The following is a 17,768-nucleotide window of genomic DNA, read 5'->3' as shown; positions in this document are numbered from 1 at the left end:
TATAAAGAAGGCACATGACCTTAGTATGAACTGGTAAGCCCTGTTGTAGCTTGCTTGCCTGCCTCACTTCACACACCCAAGGGTCTACAGGCACAGTTCACTTTTTTCCAATGACATCAATAGAAAGTTTGGCTACTGAACTGTGACACAATGGCTGACTGCTCTGGGGACCGAGACCTGATTCTTTGCATGGTCATTCTCACATGCTGCCTCGGTGACATCATTGAAGTGCCTGCTTCAGTGCTGTCTATGATTGGTTTAGATCTAAAGTCCTTTGCATTTAACCTTAGTGTGCATGACTTAAGATAAGCATTGGATTAATTGTTCTTTTCCCCTTTTTGCACTTTTGTAGAACTTTTATGCTGTCATCAACAAGCACCTTGTCACTTGTGAAGCTTTGGCCAATCAGCAACACCCTGATCTTGAGGCACTAAATCCTAAGGATATCGACTTTATCCAGGCTTTTGCTTTGAAGTATAAGTTCAAGCTACAACAGCTGGGTGGTCAACTGCACCACAGTGAGGAGGCCCTGGAGAAGCTGCAAGACTTTCTATTGTCTGTCCAAGGTGCAGAAAGTGAGCTGGCCGCGTTAGAGACTGCATCATCATTGGAGGGTCTTGAAAAGTTGAAGATGATTCAACAGAAGCTGGAAGTCCTCAGCAGCAAAGCAGAGGAGGTCAATTGTTTAGTAAAGACAGCCGGCTTGTGCTTGAAGGATGAGAGCTCTGGCCAGGACTTTAATTGCAGTGAATTGGTTGACTCAGTTATGCCTAAAATTGGGCACACAGACACATCACTTATCCAGCACAGAGAAGCACTCCACCAGGCGGAGGAGGAGGAAGAGGAGAAAGCCATAAGATCCTTCTGTCTGAAGAAGGAGGAACTCATTTCAAGTCTCCAGGAGATACAAGATGAGGTTGACAGTACAGGTCTGGAGGATGCCACCCAGCTTGGAGTTCAATTCAGGTCTGTTTCGCAGCCACATTAGTTCCACACCTGACACTGGCCCCTGGTTGTGCACATTTTTATCATTATTTATTTTGTCCTGTTATTATCATTATTATTATATTAATACAAGCATGAAGATTCTCTATTATATTTACCCTGTTACCCTTTGTTGTTCGCAAGGTAAATTGTGAAACCAAAGTGCCACTTGAAATATTAACCTGCATGTTTTCCATCAGACGTTTTGTGCTTGCACATCCTACCACTCATCAGAACCTTCCAGTTGTACAAAGAGCCATGAAAGAAAATTTTGAGGAAGGTGGCCAAGAACATAAAGAAGAAGAAGAAGAAGACCTTTCAGAGGTGGACCTCATCCAAAGGTAATGAATGTTTGGCATTGTGCATAATGATCTTAAGCTTGTATGCAGCTTCTTGGCCATGGAAAAGCATTTCATCAATCTTTTCACACACAGTTCTTGTGCAGTTGTTGCTTTCAGAGGCAGTTTAGGACTCTGTTCTGAGTGATGTAAAAGCGGATAGGCAATTTTTACACACGTGTAAAACCTGTGAGCTTGTGTGGTCTACCACTTTGTGGCTGAGCTGGTGTTGTTCTTAGACATTTCCACTTCACAATAATTGCTGTTATGGTTGACCGGGCCAGATGTAGCTGTTCAGAAATTTCATTTACTGCCTTGTGACAAAGTGTGGCATCCTATGATAGTGCCACGTTCAAAGTCACTGAGCTCCTCAGTATGAGCCATTCTACTGCCAATGTTTGTCAATGGAGATTGCATGGCTACGTGCTTGAACTGTTAACAATGAGTATAGCTGGAACATCTGACCTTGATAATTTGGAGGGGTGTCCACATACGTTTGGCCTTATAGTATATACAGGATATGGCACAAAGTAGGCAAAAATTAAAAAAAAAAAATGTAGCACTTCACCCAAGTTTGTCACTGATGCATTACATGTAAAATATGGAAGTGCTCAAGTGTATCATCCTTTCCCTGTCTCTTCTGAATTAATGAAACAAGACTGTCTTGGGCTGTTTTGATGGTAGATGAGCCAGCAGGCGTGGAGGATGCCTGATCCACTCCTAGGTAAAGAGACAAAGATAAAGCCCACAAAGGACCTGCCAGAACTTTCAGTTTTCAATACAAGGTGCCTAGCCAGTGTGTCTTGGGTGAGGTTCACCTTGTTAAGGGCAAAGTAAGATAGGACTAGCGTGAGGTAGTACCCTTCTCAGTCACTAGGGTGCGGCACAAAGGGGCTTACAAAGCAGAATAGGACTGCCTCACTTCATTAAGAAAATGGCAAGTTGACTTAGTAATCGAGTCCTTTATTGGTTGCTGAAAACCGCTGGGGCTCTCCATGGAGAGATCTTGCTTGGCATCCTTGAAGCCATCGAAGGACCACCTCTGAGTTTAGATGTGACCTTGTAATGGGATTAGAGATGGCACAGCTTATCTGCCAGCTGGTATCTGGGTAGGCCAGATAAAAGTGTCCAATCTTAAGTTTTAAATTATCTCCTGCAATTACTTTCTTTATATGCATCATATTTTAGCTTAAAAAATAAGTTACAAATAACAAGGCCAAAATAAAGGAAACAAATACCAGAATAGCATTTTGGTATGTTCTATCAGAGAAATTGCTCTGGTGCTTATTATATGAAATAAAGAGTAGTGGATGTGTCTGTGGTTTTATTTTTAGGTATGGTGATGAAAAGAAGAAACTTAACACACAGTTCATTAAGAACAAGCAACTCCTCAGCACCGGATTTCCAGACATTGCAGAAGACCTGTTCTCTCTACAGTCACGTCATCTGGAGCTGGAGGTGTGCCAATGTATTCCTATGATGCCAAGGGTGCTTTGTTTGGCACCATTTGCCAACACTCATGTCTCACGTTTCTTTTTTTTAATCCATCCAGGCTGCCCTGCAGGTTACTGAGTCTATCCACTCCAAACTTGTGGTCTGCTCCTCCAAGGGGATGAAAGTTTCAAAACAAAAGGACAAATCGCGAGTGAAGAGAATTGTAGGAAGACTGAGTGAAGAGTGGAAGGAGCAGAAGGGGCAGCTACAAGAGCGGTATGGGGTGTAGAACAAGAGTGGGGTCTCACATGGAACACCTGAGCCTCCTCAGAAGTTCTGAAAAAATGAAAGCAAAACTCTAGTACTTATTGTTTGTTGTCATTATGGGATAGTAACTGACTCATAACACACTCACTAGCTACTTTTCTAAGTATGTGGTTGTAATCTTTTATTTTTGCGATGAGTTTTAAAGTAGACTTGCTATTTTGCAGGATGAAATCTATTGAGTTGTCTTTGGGAATACTCACTCCGTTGGACAACGAGGTGTCCATACTCTCAACAACAGTGGAAGAGTTCCGAGCCATGCCGAGGATTGTCCATGGTGTCACCATGAGGGACGCAGAGGAGCTTCCAAGAATACTTAAGGTGATTCCCTCTTCTCCAAGAAAAAAAGAAAGACTTAATAAGCACTGATTTAGGAGAGAAAGTATTGACGTAAATGAGGCAGAACTATCAGAGAACAATGGTCACGGTATACAAGAGTATACTTAAGAAGTGGTTAGGTCACAAGTAGCACATATTCATAAAGACATCTTTGGAGAAGGGAACTATACAGATTTCTTGCAGCACTCACAATAAATATTTATGAGCAGATGTGCTGTGTTGTTTATTGGTTGTGTTATGCAGGTGACCTTGGGGATCAATGCGATTGAGAATATGGAGACGGGAGTAAAGCCCTGTACTATTTGTGGGTTTGTGTGTGACTTGCCAAGTTCAGTATGGGTTGGCCTCTCTTACACCCTAAGTGTAATCCTAACACATCCTATCACTCCTTAGTTTTAGCATGAACAACACAAAGTCTATGGAGAGTTCTCTGCTGGGTGCTACAATACTTGCCTTATGTAAACCCAGTAATGGGCATCAATTGATTTATACGATCATAACATGCTCTTAAAATATAATGTATTTATAGGAGCCCCCACCAATCTTAATTTGTAGCCTTTACAATTAGAAATGCAGAAGAACAAGCTGTCCAAAATATAAGAAGGTGCCAAATTGTTCAGAGCCTTATATACAAGTACAAGTATTTTAAAATCAATCGTGAAAGACACGGGCAGCCAGTACAATGATGCCATGACTGGTATGCTCAGGTTTTCTCTTTTTAGTTAAAGTTCTTGCTGCTGTGTTTTGGACTAATTGCAGGTGAATCTGATGTATTTTTTTGGTAGATGACTAAAATCAAAAGCACTGCAAGATGTGCAGCAGTGATATAAAAGGTCTAACTTGTGCAATGTTTCTTAACTGAAATTATGCAGTCTTAGTAATCTACTTGAAGGATAAGTTCAGTGTTTTTCAAGTTGAAGTTATTTCTTCATATATGGTATCTATGCATTTGCCACACAAAGTTTTCTGTAAATTTAAAAAAAAATATCTTGCCTGAACTGGTGCTTTATAATGGAACAATGGGGTATGAAGCAGCACCAGAAAGTAAAAGCCTAAAACTTATGAATACGTCCTGTTTGACTTTTGATAAAAGAAAGCATGGTTTCCTTGTTTGTAACATGTGAGAACAAAATGGATCTGGAAATATGAATTTTATCACACATTCCTGGTTCCACTTTTCTCAAGATAAGGTTACGTTTTCAATTTGCTTGTGAGAGTTCTTAAATAAATATGGAAGTAAATCCAAATAAAACCATCTGTGTGGAACAAAATGTTTACTGTCATTTTGCTCCTCCATCAGAGATGACTTTTCCTTAGGCAGGCAAAGGTCAGAGAGAGGTGAAACTCCATCATTCATTGACAGAGCACTTGGTTACAGTCGGTCAACAATAGCATTTATTAAAATAATGTACCTGTTCCGACTTACATGCAAATTCAACTTAAGTACAAACCTACAGTCCCTATCTCATGCGTAACCCAGGGACTGCCTGTATATATCATCTTTGTGATGAAAGAACTTCAACTTGAAAAATACCAAACCCATCCTTTAATGTGTGATTTGAATCTATTTCAATCTAAACGGATACAGTGATTCTTTGTTTCTGGCCTTATTTGTAAAGCCAAATGGCCTAAATTATGTCTAAGGTCTTCACTTTTTTTTTTTACTGCCAATAATTCAAATTTCCATTTTTTTCCTTGTTAAGTTTAAAGAAGTTATTACGTATCCATTTGATGATGCTGCTAAGACACTGGACCAGAGTATTTAAAGCCTCAGGATTATTTAAAGACGCAGGGTTTAAGCCTCAGGATGTAAGGTACAGATATGGTATGCATCTCAGGAAAGAAACTGAGGAGATCACCCTGATTTGAACATTAGAGCAGAAGTACAGAATATAAAGAAGGCACATGACCTTAGTATGAACTGGTAAGCCCTGTTGTAGCTTGCTTGCCTGCCTCACTTCACACACCCAAGGGTCTACAGGCACAGTTCACTTTTTCCCAATGACATCAATAGAAAGTTTGGCTACTGAACTGTGACACAATGGCTGACTGCTCTGGGGACCAAGACCTGATTCTTTGCATGGTCATTCTCACATGCTGCCTCAGTGACATTATTGAAGTGCCTGCTTCAGTGCTGTCTATGATTGGTTTAGATCTAAAGTCCTTTGCATTTAACCTTAGTGTGCATGACTTAAGATAAGTATTGGATTAATTGTTCTTTTCCCCTTTTTGCACTTTTGTAGAACTTTTATGCTGTCATCAACAAGCACCTTGTCACTTGTGAAGTTTTGGCCAATCAGCAACACTCTGATCTTGAGGCACTAAATCCTAAGGATATCGACTTTATCCAGGCTTTTGCTTTGAAGTATAAGTTCAAGCTACAACAGCTGGGTGGTCAACTGCACCACAGTGAGGAGGCCCTGGAGAAGCTACAAGACTTTCTATTGTCTGTCCAAGGTGCAGAAAGTGAGCTGGCCGCGTTAGAGACTGCATCGTCATTGGAGGGTCTTGAAAAGTTGAAGATGCTTCAACAGAAGCTGGAAGTCCTCAGCAGGAAAGCAGAGGAGGTCAATTGTTTAGTAAAGACAGCCAGCTTGTGCTTGAAGGATGAGAGCTCTGGCCAGGACTTTAATTGCAGTGAATTGGTTGACTCAGTTATGCCTAAAATTGGGCACACAGACACATCACTTATCCAGCACAGAGAAGCACTCCACCAGGCGGAGGAGGAGGAAGAGGAGAAAGCCATAAGATCCTTCTGTCTGAAGAAGGAGGAACTCATTTCAAGTCTCCAGGAGATACAAGATGAGGTTGACAGTACAGGTCTGGAGGATGCCACCCAGCTTGCAGTTCAATTCAGGTCTGTTTCGCAGCCACATTAGTTCCACACCTGACACTGGCCACTGGTTGTGCACATTTTTATCATTATTTATTTTGTCCTGTTATTATCATTATTATTATATTAATACAAGCATGAAGATTGTCTATTATATTTACGCTGTTACCCTTTGTTGATCACAAGGTAAATTGTGAAACCAAAGTGCCACTTGAAATATTAACCTGCATGTTTTCCATCAGACATTTTGTGCTTGCACATCCTACCACTCATCGGTTCATTCATTCCTTTCAAGGTTGAGGTGCCTGAAGAAACTTGAGGAAAGACTGAGGCCATGCAGAAAAGAAATTGATCACCTTACTCAGCTAGCAAATCAGCTCCCAGCTGCACTGAAGAAAGAGCCAATCAGACAACTTGAGGACCTGGAGGCTATATGGGAGGAAATGCAGAGAACACTAAGTGACCGGTAAGAAGAGATGAGGGAGAGTTTCCCTCCCGCTGACACCATCCTGTTCAATACTAAACAAACTCAGCTTGGGATATAAGTAAATAGGATCTGCCATGTAACACTTGAACCTAAGAAATTTGACAAGTGAGAGGAGGCCACTCAGTCTATGAAGTCTGTTTGTTTAGCTAACAGCTGAGATGTCCAATGTCTCATCCAGATACTTTTGAAAAGCTGTCAAGGTTTCTTCTTCAACTGAGTGTCTAAATAGTTTATTTCAGAATCCCGTAACTCTTCCTGTAAAGAAGTGCTTCCTGGCTTCATTCCTAAAAGCACTTCCCTTTAATTTCCACTGGTGTCCTCGAGTACGTGATTCACCCTTAAGCTGAAAGAACTGTGCTGGATCTACTTTATGATTGACTTTGAGAGTATTCAAGACCTGGATTAGATCCCCATGTAGGTTTTACTGCTTAAGGATAAATAGGTTTAATTCTCAGAGTCTGTCAGAATACTCCTTAAGTCCTAGGGTGCACTTGGTTGCTTTACTCTGCACGGCTTCAAGGGCTGCTATGTCTTACTTGTATTGTAGTGCCCAGAACTGCACACAGTTCTCCAGATATGGTCTCAATAGTGCCTTATATAGTTTGAGCATAACATCCCTTGATTTATATTTAACAGTTTATATAACAGTGTTTATTTGTATTCAGTTTTAGCTATATTTCAATACACTTCGCATATTGTATATAACATTGTTATGAATGCTGTGCATACACCAGGGGCCTCATGTATAACGGCGTGTGTAGAACTCGCACTATAACATGGCGTAAGCACAAAAGCCAAAATGTGCTTACGCACAGAAAAATCCAGATGCAGGAATCTGTGCGTACTCCAACTTCCACGTTCTTCCTCTACATAAATCCCGATCAGCGTGAAAAGTAACGCTCGTGCACGCGCTTTATGTAACGCCCCAACTCCTCCCAGAATTACGCCTCTTTGAATATGCAAATCAATATAAATCACCCTTAAGCTCAGCCTTCTGTGAAAAGACAATGGGAAAAGCACGGGGGAAAATATAAGAATTTCAGCAAATACCAAGTGGAGGCAAAGGAAATAACACAAGGAAGTTGATTGAGTGACATAGCGTGTTGGAGAAACTTGAAAGCTCACGTTCACAAAATCGTGTCGGAAATAAAAAAGAAGTCACATATCAAAGTCGCCGTAAAAAGCCAAGTTGTAGCCTGCTGTCTGAGTGTCATATGAAAGCTTATTAGGGTACAGAGAAAAAAAGGCACACAGTGGGGAAAAAGCACGAAATGTCAACTTCAATCTCGACATTTCCACTTTAATCACGTAGTTTATTTTGTCATTAAAGTAGAACATCATAACTTCATCTTAAAATCGTTTAATTAACCAGTTTCTCAAATCACATCGTAATTAAAGTAGCACGCTAAATGCTTTTTTTTGTATTTGATTTTCTATGTGCTCTATGTGTGTGAATCACTACTTGCTTCTTAAACCGGCTCTCTTCCTCCAACTGGACACAGAATCAATTACATTTGTAATATTACAGTTCTCTGAATAGCTAAAATACTGAGATGTATACGTGATGTCATTTTCATGATGATAGGAGTTAAAGCACGTTATTAAAAATGTGTTTCACTTCGATGAAATAATTTATTACAGCAGTACTCTAGGCTTGTGGTGGCACTGGGCAGAGGAAGAATCGGTGGCTCCTTCGCCCGCCAATGTCAGTAATGTAGCTTATGCACGGTGGATGGCCTCGTCCGTTGCAGACACTGCATAGCCGCCTCGTGCTCATGACACAAGCATTTAACTTTTGACAAAATTTGGCGCTGTGTTGTTATTTTCTCTTTCTGTTTTATATTCAATATATATTGGCGTGGCCGCCCCAAGAGTGCCTTTCTTTCCCCAAGTAACCGATCGCCACACAATCAGCTCTGTAATAGAAGTTAAGCCATCTGTAAGCTTAGCGCCGATTCTTCAAAACGTTTAAGGAACATTGAAATATCTTCGTAGTACATGTTTAATTATTCTATCCTTCACGACAGTCCCAGTGAAGAATATAGATTATTTAAATGAAGTTTAAAGTTTTATCTGTATAATTTAACAAACATATTTTGCTGCATTTCACCTTAAAAATGATATCGTCATCATATGTAAATACGCGCTTTATAAAGTGGCGCAGGTTGTGTAATATTATAACTGTAGTGCAAGTTTTCAGTGGGGTGATTGGTGAAGTGAGAGTGACAACGCTAAAGCAGTTATGGTATTTGGAATACTATGGCTGTTCCCTGGACCATTATATTGTTACAAGTTAATTACAATCAGATGCATTACACTAATAAACAATATGCAGTTAGTTTCAGTGTATTTATAAAGCCGTGTCAGGAAAATAAAGAGTAACCACACAGGAACAGTACCATTGCTTTGACGCTGGGTGCCGCCAGTCTGCAAAACCGAGCGGAGAACTTGCGTACAACAAGGCATGAGGTACCGTGGAAAAGTGCGTGGCTTTACGCCAAGTGTAGGTTTTATACATCGCGATTTGAACGTGGAAAAGTTCTTACGCAACATTTCTGTGCGTATGCACCGTTTATTCATGAGGCCCCAGGCCACTAGAGGTGGATGGTGTAAGATTTCTAAGATGTGGACATGGCCAGATCTTTCCTCCTAAGAGCTCCATGATTGTATCAAGAACTGTGCATTCAACTCTAACAAGCTTTTATTTTTCCAGTATTTTTAAATTATTAGTGTTAACACAAAAGAAAAACTTGAAATACTCATTTACTCCATGGCCAACAGGTCCTGAAAGACTGTTGATACTGGAAACCATTGTTAGGGCCTCCATAATCATTCAAAAATGGTGCAGTTTTTAGATACCAAATGATGTTTTTGGACATTTTTGAAATATCGAGGAAAATGGTATTGCCGAGTGAAACCCCATAAGGACACAGGCAAACATATAAAATTGTCTGTAGGTAGTGACCAGCAATCAAACTGCAGCTAAAAATTAAACTAATTTTTGGCTGATGAAGAGCTAAAACCTTCCTCAAAAACATAAGTCATGAGATGTTAATCCACTCTGTAATGGACACCCACCCAACACAGAGCACATTCACTCTTCAAGAAGCCAATTAATCCAACCAGAAGACCCGGACAAAATGCAGATGGACAATAGAAACTCTACAGCTCTCCACGTGGCAAGTGACCAGTCTGGTAACAGAACCCAGATCTGTGGAGTGTATCAAGTAATAACACTACCTAACTTATTTGATTTCCAAAATATGTTGTTCTTGCTGAGTGTTTACTTTAAATGTCTTGAATTTAAACTTCTTTTATTCTTCCATTTTTGGTGTGTTTATTTGCTATTTACTGTATTTTATAGCTCTGTACTGATGGTGTTATAGAGATGTGCCACATGGCATCCTGCAGCTCCTCAGTAGATAGATAGATAGATAGATAGATAGATACTTTATTAATCCCACGAGGAAATTCACATACTCCGGCAGCAGCAAACTGATAAGAGATGTGTTGCCATTCACTATTCACACTTGCACACACTCACACGCACTGAACGTGAGGACATGGACTTGCATTTCAATGCACTGCAGTGTTACCAGACACAGAGAGCTGGCAACTTGCCTCCTAGACATCTCTTGATTGGGCTTACAGGGTGCCACAGGCTATAATGGCCCTGCTTTGGGATACTGCATCTTCCATCTGTGAACGGTGCGGGTCCCATTTGGGAGCCTCTTGAACCTGACACCATCAATAATGTAACCGGATGAGCTCACAGATGAGGAGAAATCACACTGAGCAAGGGAATGGTGTAAAAGGTGTTCAGTGCTTTTATTAAAATACTCGAAACAAAACAGTGTCCAAAGTGCAATGCTTCAAGAAATCCAAAAATAAATAATCAAAAAAAACAATAAGGTGCAATAAGTGGAGGTTACAAATAAATAAATAATCCTTTAAAACAAGGTTAAAATCCGACAGGCTGGAAGCGGTTTCTTCTTAAACACCCAGTGCCTTCTTTGTTTAACTGGCGGTTCCCCTGATTATCCCAACTTTGCAAGCGGGGAGTTCCCCCTCCTGCAGCTGCTATTTAATATGGGGACGTGGCACAGGTGTGGCGATTAACAGCTCCTGGCATCAATTACGGACACGGGTGACTCCCCACCTGTGCACTGAAGTTTGGAAATGCCCGCGCCACATCGCACCCAGCAACCGCTCCCGCCACATTACCATGCCCCCTCCTTAAAGTTATGAGTGCCGCGATTATTTATTTAAAAAGGCAATCGGCCACGGACCTCACTTTGCCACACCATCACACACACGTGCACACACTCAGTCAGTTACCCTGACAGGATGTCTTTGAAAGAGTGGATGAAAACTCTCTAACTACTGAGAGACACCCGTGTCTGAATTTTTCAATCGTTCCCGAATTACTATAAGGCAGTGGTTGTTAAACTTTATTTTTCTTGTGACCTAATTTTGCCTTTTTTATGTCTTCGAGACCCATAATCACTGCCACCCGTCATCTTAGATGAGAATGTCTGGCGCAAGTCGTTGATGAGCCATGCTGTTCACTTAAACTACTCGCGATGACCCATCTCTAGATACTCCGCAAACTGTACAAAACCCTTTCTCGTTGAGTACTATTGTGAATCACGACTCAGCATGACCCACTTTCATACAACAGGTCACCCAAAATGGGTAGCAACCTATAGTTTAAGTACCTTAGCTCTAAGGAATTGCACTAAAAGTCTGACTAGGATAAGGATTTGGCCTACCCCAGAGTGGGACATGAAAGGGTTGTTTGAAGTATGAAGCTTCCTAGACGCACTCCCAGCGTTTGAGGATGAATGATGTCACGATTTGACGGCACCCTAAGCTGCAAAATAGGAAGGCATGTTGTACTTTCCTTGGAAATCATAATCATGTTTTGTTTTTATACTAATGTTAAGACTTCAACACAAAGATAATAATAGTGGTAGGAGGAGAAGAAGAAGGAAAACATAATAAGGTCGGATATTGTGTTAATCTGCATGTAATGATTTGCATTTTGCAGCAACATCAAGAGTAATACAGTTTGTATCTAGGACCACCGGTATGTTGATACGCTTGAGATTCACATACGTGTGCTCATCCACACTTGGTTCATTGATCTTTTTGTGAGTCAATCATATCAAAAATAGCTGGAAATCCAGTGTGACAGATAGGGGGCACTATCGCTCCCTTGAACCCTCCGATCAAACATCAGACACCAAGTAAAAGTCCAAATGTTGACTTTATTAATTAACAACTGTGCACCAAGCACCCTTCTCTCCACAATACTCATTAAATTAATTACAATACCGCAATAAACAATCCTCCAACTCCCAGATGCGTTGCCACCCTTCCACCCAGCTCTGCTCGCCGTCAGGGAGCTGTCACAGTCCTTTTATAGTTCCTGACCTGGAAGTGTTCCAATCCCCAGTTCATGTGATCCTTATCACTTCCGGGTCAGATAAAAAGTCCTTTTCTTCATCCCGGAAGTACGTCACTTCTTCTGTCGCTCTGCATATGACGCACTTCCGGGTTATAGGGCACATATGACTCTCTATGCCTCCCTGCAGCGTCCTCTGTTGGCCTCTGGGGTATCCAGCAGGTTTGTAAGGGAAAACTCCATAGTCCATGATTCCCTGCTGGCATCCGGGGCACCTCCATGCTGCAGGGAGAGCTCCATCTGGCGGCCTAGGGGTATTGGCCGTGATGACAAGCCAGCCGTAGACCACACCAGTAATAAGCACGAAGGCAGCTTGCTTCAACATTACCTCATGTGGAGTGGTAGGGAAATGTATAAATCTGTGTATTACCTCACACGTCGTAAGGGCACTCAAAGTTTGGTGCAAAGAAACGGTTGGCTGTGACATTCCCAAATCATTGCTATTGCAAAACTTCATTTTCCCTGTTGCCATAAAACATAGTGTTCCCAACACTGACAGCACGCTATGCTATGAATTTGAATCTTTCTCTGTTAAATCTTTTTACGAGTTATCTACTAGTTTTTATGAGATATCTTTTTGCATGTTCAGTGTCGTCCAGCGTTTCCAAAACATTCCTGGAATATGCGTGCCGATCTCTGCCTGAACGGCAACTTCTGGCAATTGTTAGTGATGTAGGACAGCACATGGTCTCTCCTAAATCCTGGTGAAGTTAGGAGAAGTTTCGTAAATTAGAAAAACTGACCAATAGCTATTTCTCTTACTCCTAAGAATAGAAACAAATTTGTGTCACTCTGAGATTTTTCAGCCAGTTAGGATGATTGATAAAGTCAGCAGGGTCCATGCAGAAGATACTCAATTCAATATGGCACCCTTTCCAAGGTTAGTTGTGCCTAATGCTGCCCGCATATCTTCTACTAGATAAGTGGGTTAGAAAATGGAAGAATAAAGGGAGTTCAATTTATATGCCATGTTTCATAAGGGTGTTTGATCACTGGAACATTCTTCCACTTCTCATCACTGCTGCTTCTTTCTGTGAAATACAAATCAAGACTGTGGTAATTCAGCCATGAAAGGGACCATGTAAGTGTGACCAAAGTGTACACAGAAGTCCCTTCACTCATTAACTCCATATACTAGAGCAGAACTTAAGATGCCATTGTCTTCTATTACTTTCCCAAAAGTTATGTGGGTATAGTTGGAAAATAGCCTGACCCTTCCACTTGCGAAAAAAAAAATTATACAAAAAACAGTCCGTCTGCAATGTTACATTTGCCCGGCTGTAGATGAAGTGCCTGACCACATGTTTGTGGCTTTTGTGACCCTCCTTTATCTTCATTACATAGTCAAGGGGAGTCGGTCTGTGATTGAAGCACTGAGCACACAGCAGGGGATAAACATCATTGGGACGCCCAGAATTGCAGGGCTTACCCTCACATGACTCACAGAGGGTCAATTTAGAGCTGCCAGTTAATCTAACATGCAAGATGGTGGAGATCCAAGTGCCACAGACATGTAAGGATTTTTTATATTTCACCCAGGTAGTAACCAGGCAAAGAGTTAAGCCCAGGCCCCTGGAGAGATGAACCATTATTTTTAATCACTGGGCCACCATGGGGCCCTGATAGCATCTCAGTGTTTTAAAAGGACCCTAAAGAGCACTGCTTGTTGACGGTTATTGGTATTTTAATGTTAAGCAGGGTGGGCACTGATGTGAGTATAAATGAAAAGAGCAACTCCTTGTTTTTTACGATGTGAGTTGTGGGGATGCCCCTCAAATTTGAAATCTGTCAGGAAGCGATTAGAAACCTGATGGGCTTGCTTCTCTTGTTTATTAATAAACTAGCTGTACCCTGTGGCTTGGCCCACATACTAGTGAAACAGGACAAAATTAAAAAATCAATAGATGTTGGCACTATATCTGATCGTATTCAGCTCTGATGGGAAAGCGTTCCCTGTGTGGGGAGAAAAGCAAATGTCAAACGTTAGTCCTTAACAATCTGTAAATGATAATGTCTGTAGAACAAACAGGTATCACTAGCCAAACGGAGGCAAGGTGCCCTCCAACACAATGCGAGACGTAGACTAACTTGAACAGAGGTTGGCGAGGGAATGAGGAAGGCCCTGCCCCTCTGCTCTCGGCCCACAGCCACTCTGTTGGATTTGCATAAATACATTGGTACCTCAAGCAAACTATGGTATTTAGAGCGATGAGATAAATCACAAAATCAACTGGCAAGTTCAAGCAAATTATAGAAAACAACCAGATCTAAATCTGTTAAGTAATTCTCTCGTGAAAAGCAGACAGACATAAAGCGGACAGACATACAGAAAGAACGTGCTTGGACCACAAAATTTTTAAAACCGTTTCTTAGCGAGTACCTAAGGGCCAAGGGTAACTTCCAAACTTCCAAATTTCAAGTCCCAAGTCCTCATGGTTCGTGAGATTTCGTGATGAGTGAGTCAGTGGTATTTGGCTTTTATATATATAGACTTAAGCTAACAGTGGGAATTTGGATTACCAATTTTTTTTTTACCAAACAATCAAATTGTTCTAATTCCACTTCCTGGCAATGAATGTCCGAAGCTACTCTTCACCAGCTCTTGGGCATTAATTGGGCACCTAGCCAACTGCTGAACACCCATATGTCAGTCTTCTTAATATGGGCATTGCATTACTCTCCTGATCATTGTTATGTAAAGATCATCATGGATGCTGCTATGGACTTTTGATACCCCCGATGTGTTGTTATTCTAACTGCAGACAGGAACAATCTGACATGCTACTGACGCTGGTGAAGAGATTCCAGAACTTCTGTGGCAGTCTGTCCAGTGATCTACAGAGAGCAGAGTGTTCCATTTCTGAGCGTTCTTCCTACATGAGCAAGGAGAATCTGCAGAAATTGATAGACAAGGTGAGGACTTTGCACTGGGGAAGAAGTCAGTTTTGGATACTAGCTGGGATCTGAGAGTGAGCAGTGAGACTCGGTACACATTATTTTAATATGGCTGGAATGCCATGCAGAGCAATATCCCCTATGGCAAGAGTGGTGGACCAAAGTAAAAAAAAAAAAAAAGTCAGAAAGTTCTGATTTACTGCTGTAGGCCTTACAACTGATGTGCAAGGAAAAGGAAAGCAATTGGCACCTTCTGGGTGAGTAAAACCCCTTAACCATGGATGAATGTTTAGGTGTAGAGTGAGCAGCACCCTGTCCCAGATAGGAGGCCATTACCCACATGCTGTCACACACATTTACACCTTGGGTTGATCACCAATCTTCTCTCTCCGTTCCTTCTTTGTACACTTGTCTGTAGTTGTACTTACTTCTCCGACTGCTCTTCAGGGGCTTCTTTACATAAATCACGTTATCCTGGCTTCTCCGGTACGTCAAATAAAGGAGGAGACTCACTGAAAAACTCCCACCTTTAATTCAATCCTAAACTGTGCATTCGTCTTATGGTGTGAGGTTAGGGGCACCTCATTCACTTTAATCCATTTACTCACGCACATTCATTCACTTTTTCTCAGTCCATAAATTCCTTCACACTCACTATTACACTAGCACACTCATTTTCACTTACATGCATTGACTCACACTTACATTCTTTCACTTTTACTCACTCAGACTTATTTTATGCTACTCACATACAGTACATTTATTCTCACTCACTTACATTTATTCATACTCAATTTCACTCAAAGTCATTCACTCACATACAATGTTTCACACTCATATTCATTCATTTTCACTCACTAGCTCACTCACATACATTCATAAACACAAGTATTTATCCACACTCACTCACTCACATATTCAGTTTCACTCACTCACATAATTTATTCACACTGCCATTATAGTAACATTCATTCACTCAACACACTTTCACTTGCGTACACATTCATGTTTATACTGTGTCACTCACATACAGTTCTTTATTCTCACTTACTTCCTCACATTTATTCATATTGACTCACTCACTCACATAAGTTATTCACGCTGATTCACTCACATTCATTCACCTTCACTTAGTAGCTCACTTACATACATTCATCAGCGGAAGTATTTTCACTCACTCACTCACAAAGTTTGTTCACACTAAATTTCACTGACATTCAGTCACTCACATAATTTATTCACACTCAATTTCATTCACATTCACTCACATACTCATATTTATTCTCTGCTAGTCAAATACAGCACATTTATTTTCACTCACTCACTCACTTACTACACTCCTCTGGTTGCTCTCCTGGATTTCTCTTTGTGTTCTCCATACTTTTATCATAGCCTACTGGATAAAGTGTAACTTTTATTAGGTTCGGCCACTTGAACTCATTCATATGCTGTATTTCTTGACCAATGCACCCCATAAGCCGTAGGCAGCAGTACATGGAGGTCAAGGGCTCCCAGTGTGTCATAACTGGATGTACTCTATGGCCCAAATGACTGTGGTAACAGAATGTTCACCTTGTGATGAATTGTACTCAGACTCTGGTGGGCAGCACTATAGGGCAGATGAAGTTTGCTGACGCTTTTTGGGCACTTCCTGAACAGGATCAACTGCCTGCACCCCTTCTACCTGGCAAACAAACCTGAGAATGTCAGACAGTACCTCATGGTAGTTTGCTTAGACAAAGGTTCTGTGTGGTTCAGTTCACCTTTGTGCAGCACAAGGATGAGCACACATGAGATCCTCCTTGCATGTTAGAGTGTGTAAAGCAGGGCGTGTTTTAATTCTTCCCCAAGTCTTAAAGCATACAATTGAAACAGATAACTCTGGTACGCCACTAGATGGCACTCACACCTTCCCCTTTAATAAAGCAGGCTTGCAGTGGCAGAGCGGCGGCACTGGGAAGGATTTTGATGTGCTCTTTAATGACATGGTAATAACATTTTGAATGAGAAATTCCCAGAAATGTACATTTGGTAATTTAACTTCTTTGAATGCAGGAAACATGCAATTAAAGTTGTTTTCCTTCGTGACCTGATGACCTCTTTGATTTGTTCAATTAGTGAAGGAGCAAACTAAATACAAGGCAGAAAAAATACATGTCTGCCCTATGATGTTATTTTTTAAAATCTTTTTGATTTCTGTCTGTCTGTTTATCTATATGTCTGCCTATGAAAGCCTTGATAGATCAGTCTGCAGCGCCTTTGATCATTTGTCTCTTTTCTCTATTCCTGTTTCTTTGTTTTCATTACTCTGATTTTGTCTCACTTTTCTGATTAACTTGGAGTTCTGTGTATTTGCCCCATCTGTCCAGTCCATATGCTCCTGTGTCTCTTAAGTGTTTCTCTCTCTATGGCTCTGTATCTTCATGTTTTTTTCCATCCTTATGCCCCTTCTCCATCATGTGTCATTTGTTTTTCAGGTTGAGAACTCCAAGGTGGACTTGGCAGGCTGCTTAGAGACAACATCTGAAATGCAGAGCCTCTCCAGACAAATCCAGGCTCTGCTGAGAAAGATTCCCAACTACAAAGAGCTGCGCTTTGAGGCCGAGGAGCACGCTTTAGTGGATCACTGTTTGGATGTAAGTCCAGAGGGAGGTGCTGTGCTCAGTC

The 17,768-nt window shown here is 41.2% G+C and overlaps 1 protein-coding gene across 12 annotated transcripts in view; it reads left to right on the top strand.

The window, feature by feature from the left end:
• The window catches only part of syne2b (spectrin repeat containing, nuclear envelope 2b), a 437,867-nt gene that overhangs the window by 133,906 nt on the left and 286,193 nt on the right, over positions 1-17,768 (top strand). For 11 of the 12 annotated variants that reach the window (XM_039741095.1, XM_039741096.1, XM_039741103.1 and 8 more), the window contains 9 exons: positions 353-966; positions 1,185-1,325; positions 2,657-2,780; positions 2,875-3,032; positions 3,248-3,401; positions 5,663-6,276; positions 6,548-6,718; positions 14,969-15,119; positions 17,579-17,737. In XM_039741095.1, coding sequence (XP_039597029.1) covers positions 353-966; positions 1,185-1,325; positions 2,657-2,780; positions 2,875-3,032; positions 3,248-3,401; positions 5,663-6,276; positions 6,548-6,718; positions 14,969-15,119; positions 17,579-17,737 — 2,286 coding nt within the window. The remainder of the gene's footprint in view (positions 1-352; positions 967-1,184; positions 1,326-2,656; positions 2,781-2,874; positions 3,033-3,247; positions 3,402-5,662; positions 6,277-6,547; positions 6,719-14,968; positions 15,120-17,578; positions 17,738-17,768) is intronic. The other variant, XM_039741104.1, reaches the window with a different exon arrangement.

The sequence above is a fragment of the Polypterus senegalus genome, chromosome 18 (genome assembly GCF_016835505.1).
Source record: "Polypterus senegalus isolate Bchr_013 chromosome 18, ASM1683550v1, whole genome shotgun sequence".
In the NCBI taxonomy this organism is placed as follows: domain Eukaryota; kingdom Metazoa; phylum Chordata; class Cladistia; order Polypteriformes; family Polypteridae; genus Polypterus; species Polypterus senegalus.
The sequence above is the reverse complement of the archived record's forward strand: the minus strand, read 5'-3'. Positions and strand labels throughout refer to the sequence as shown.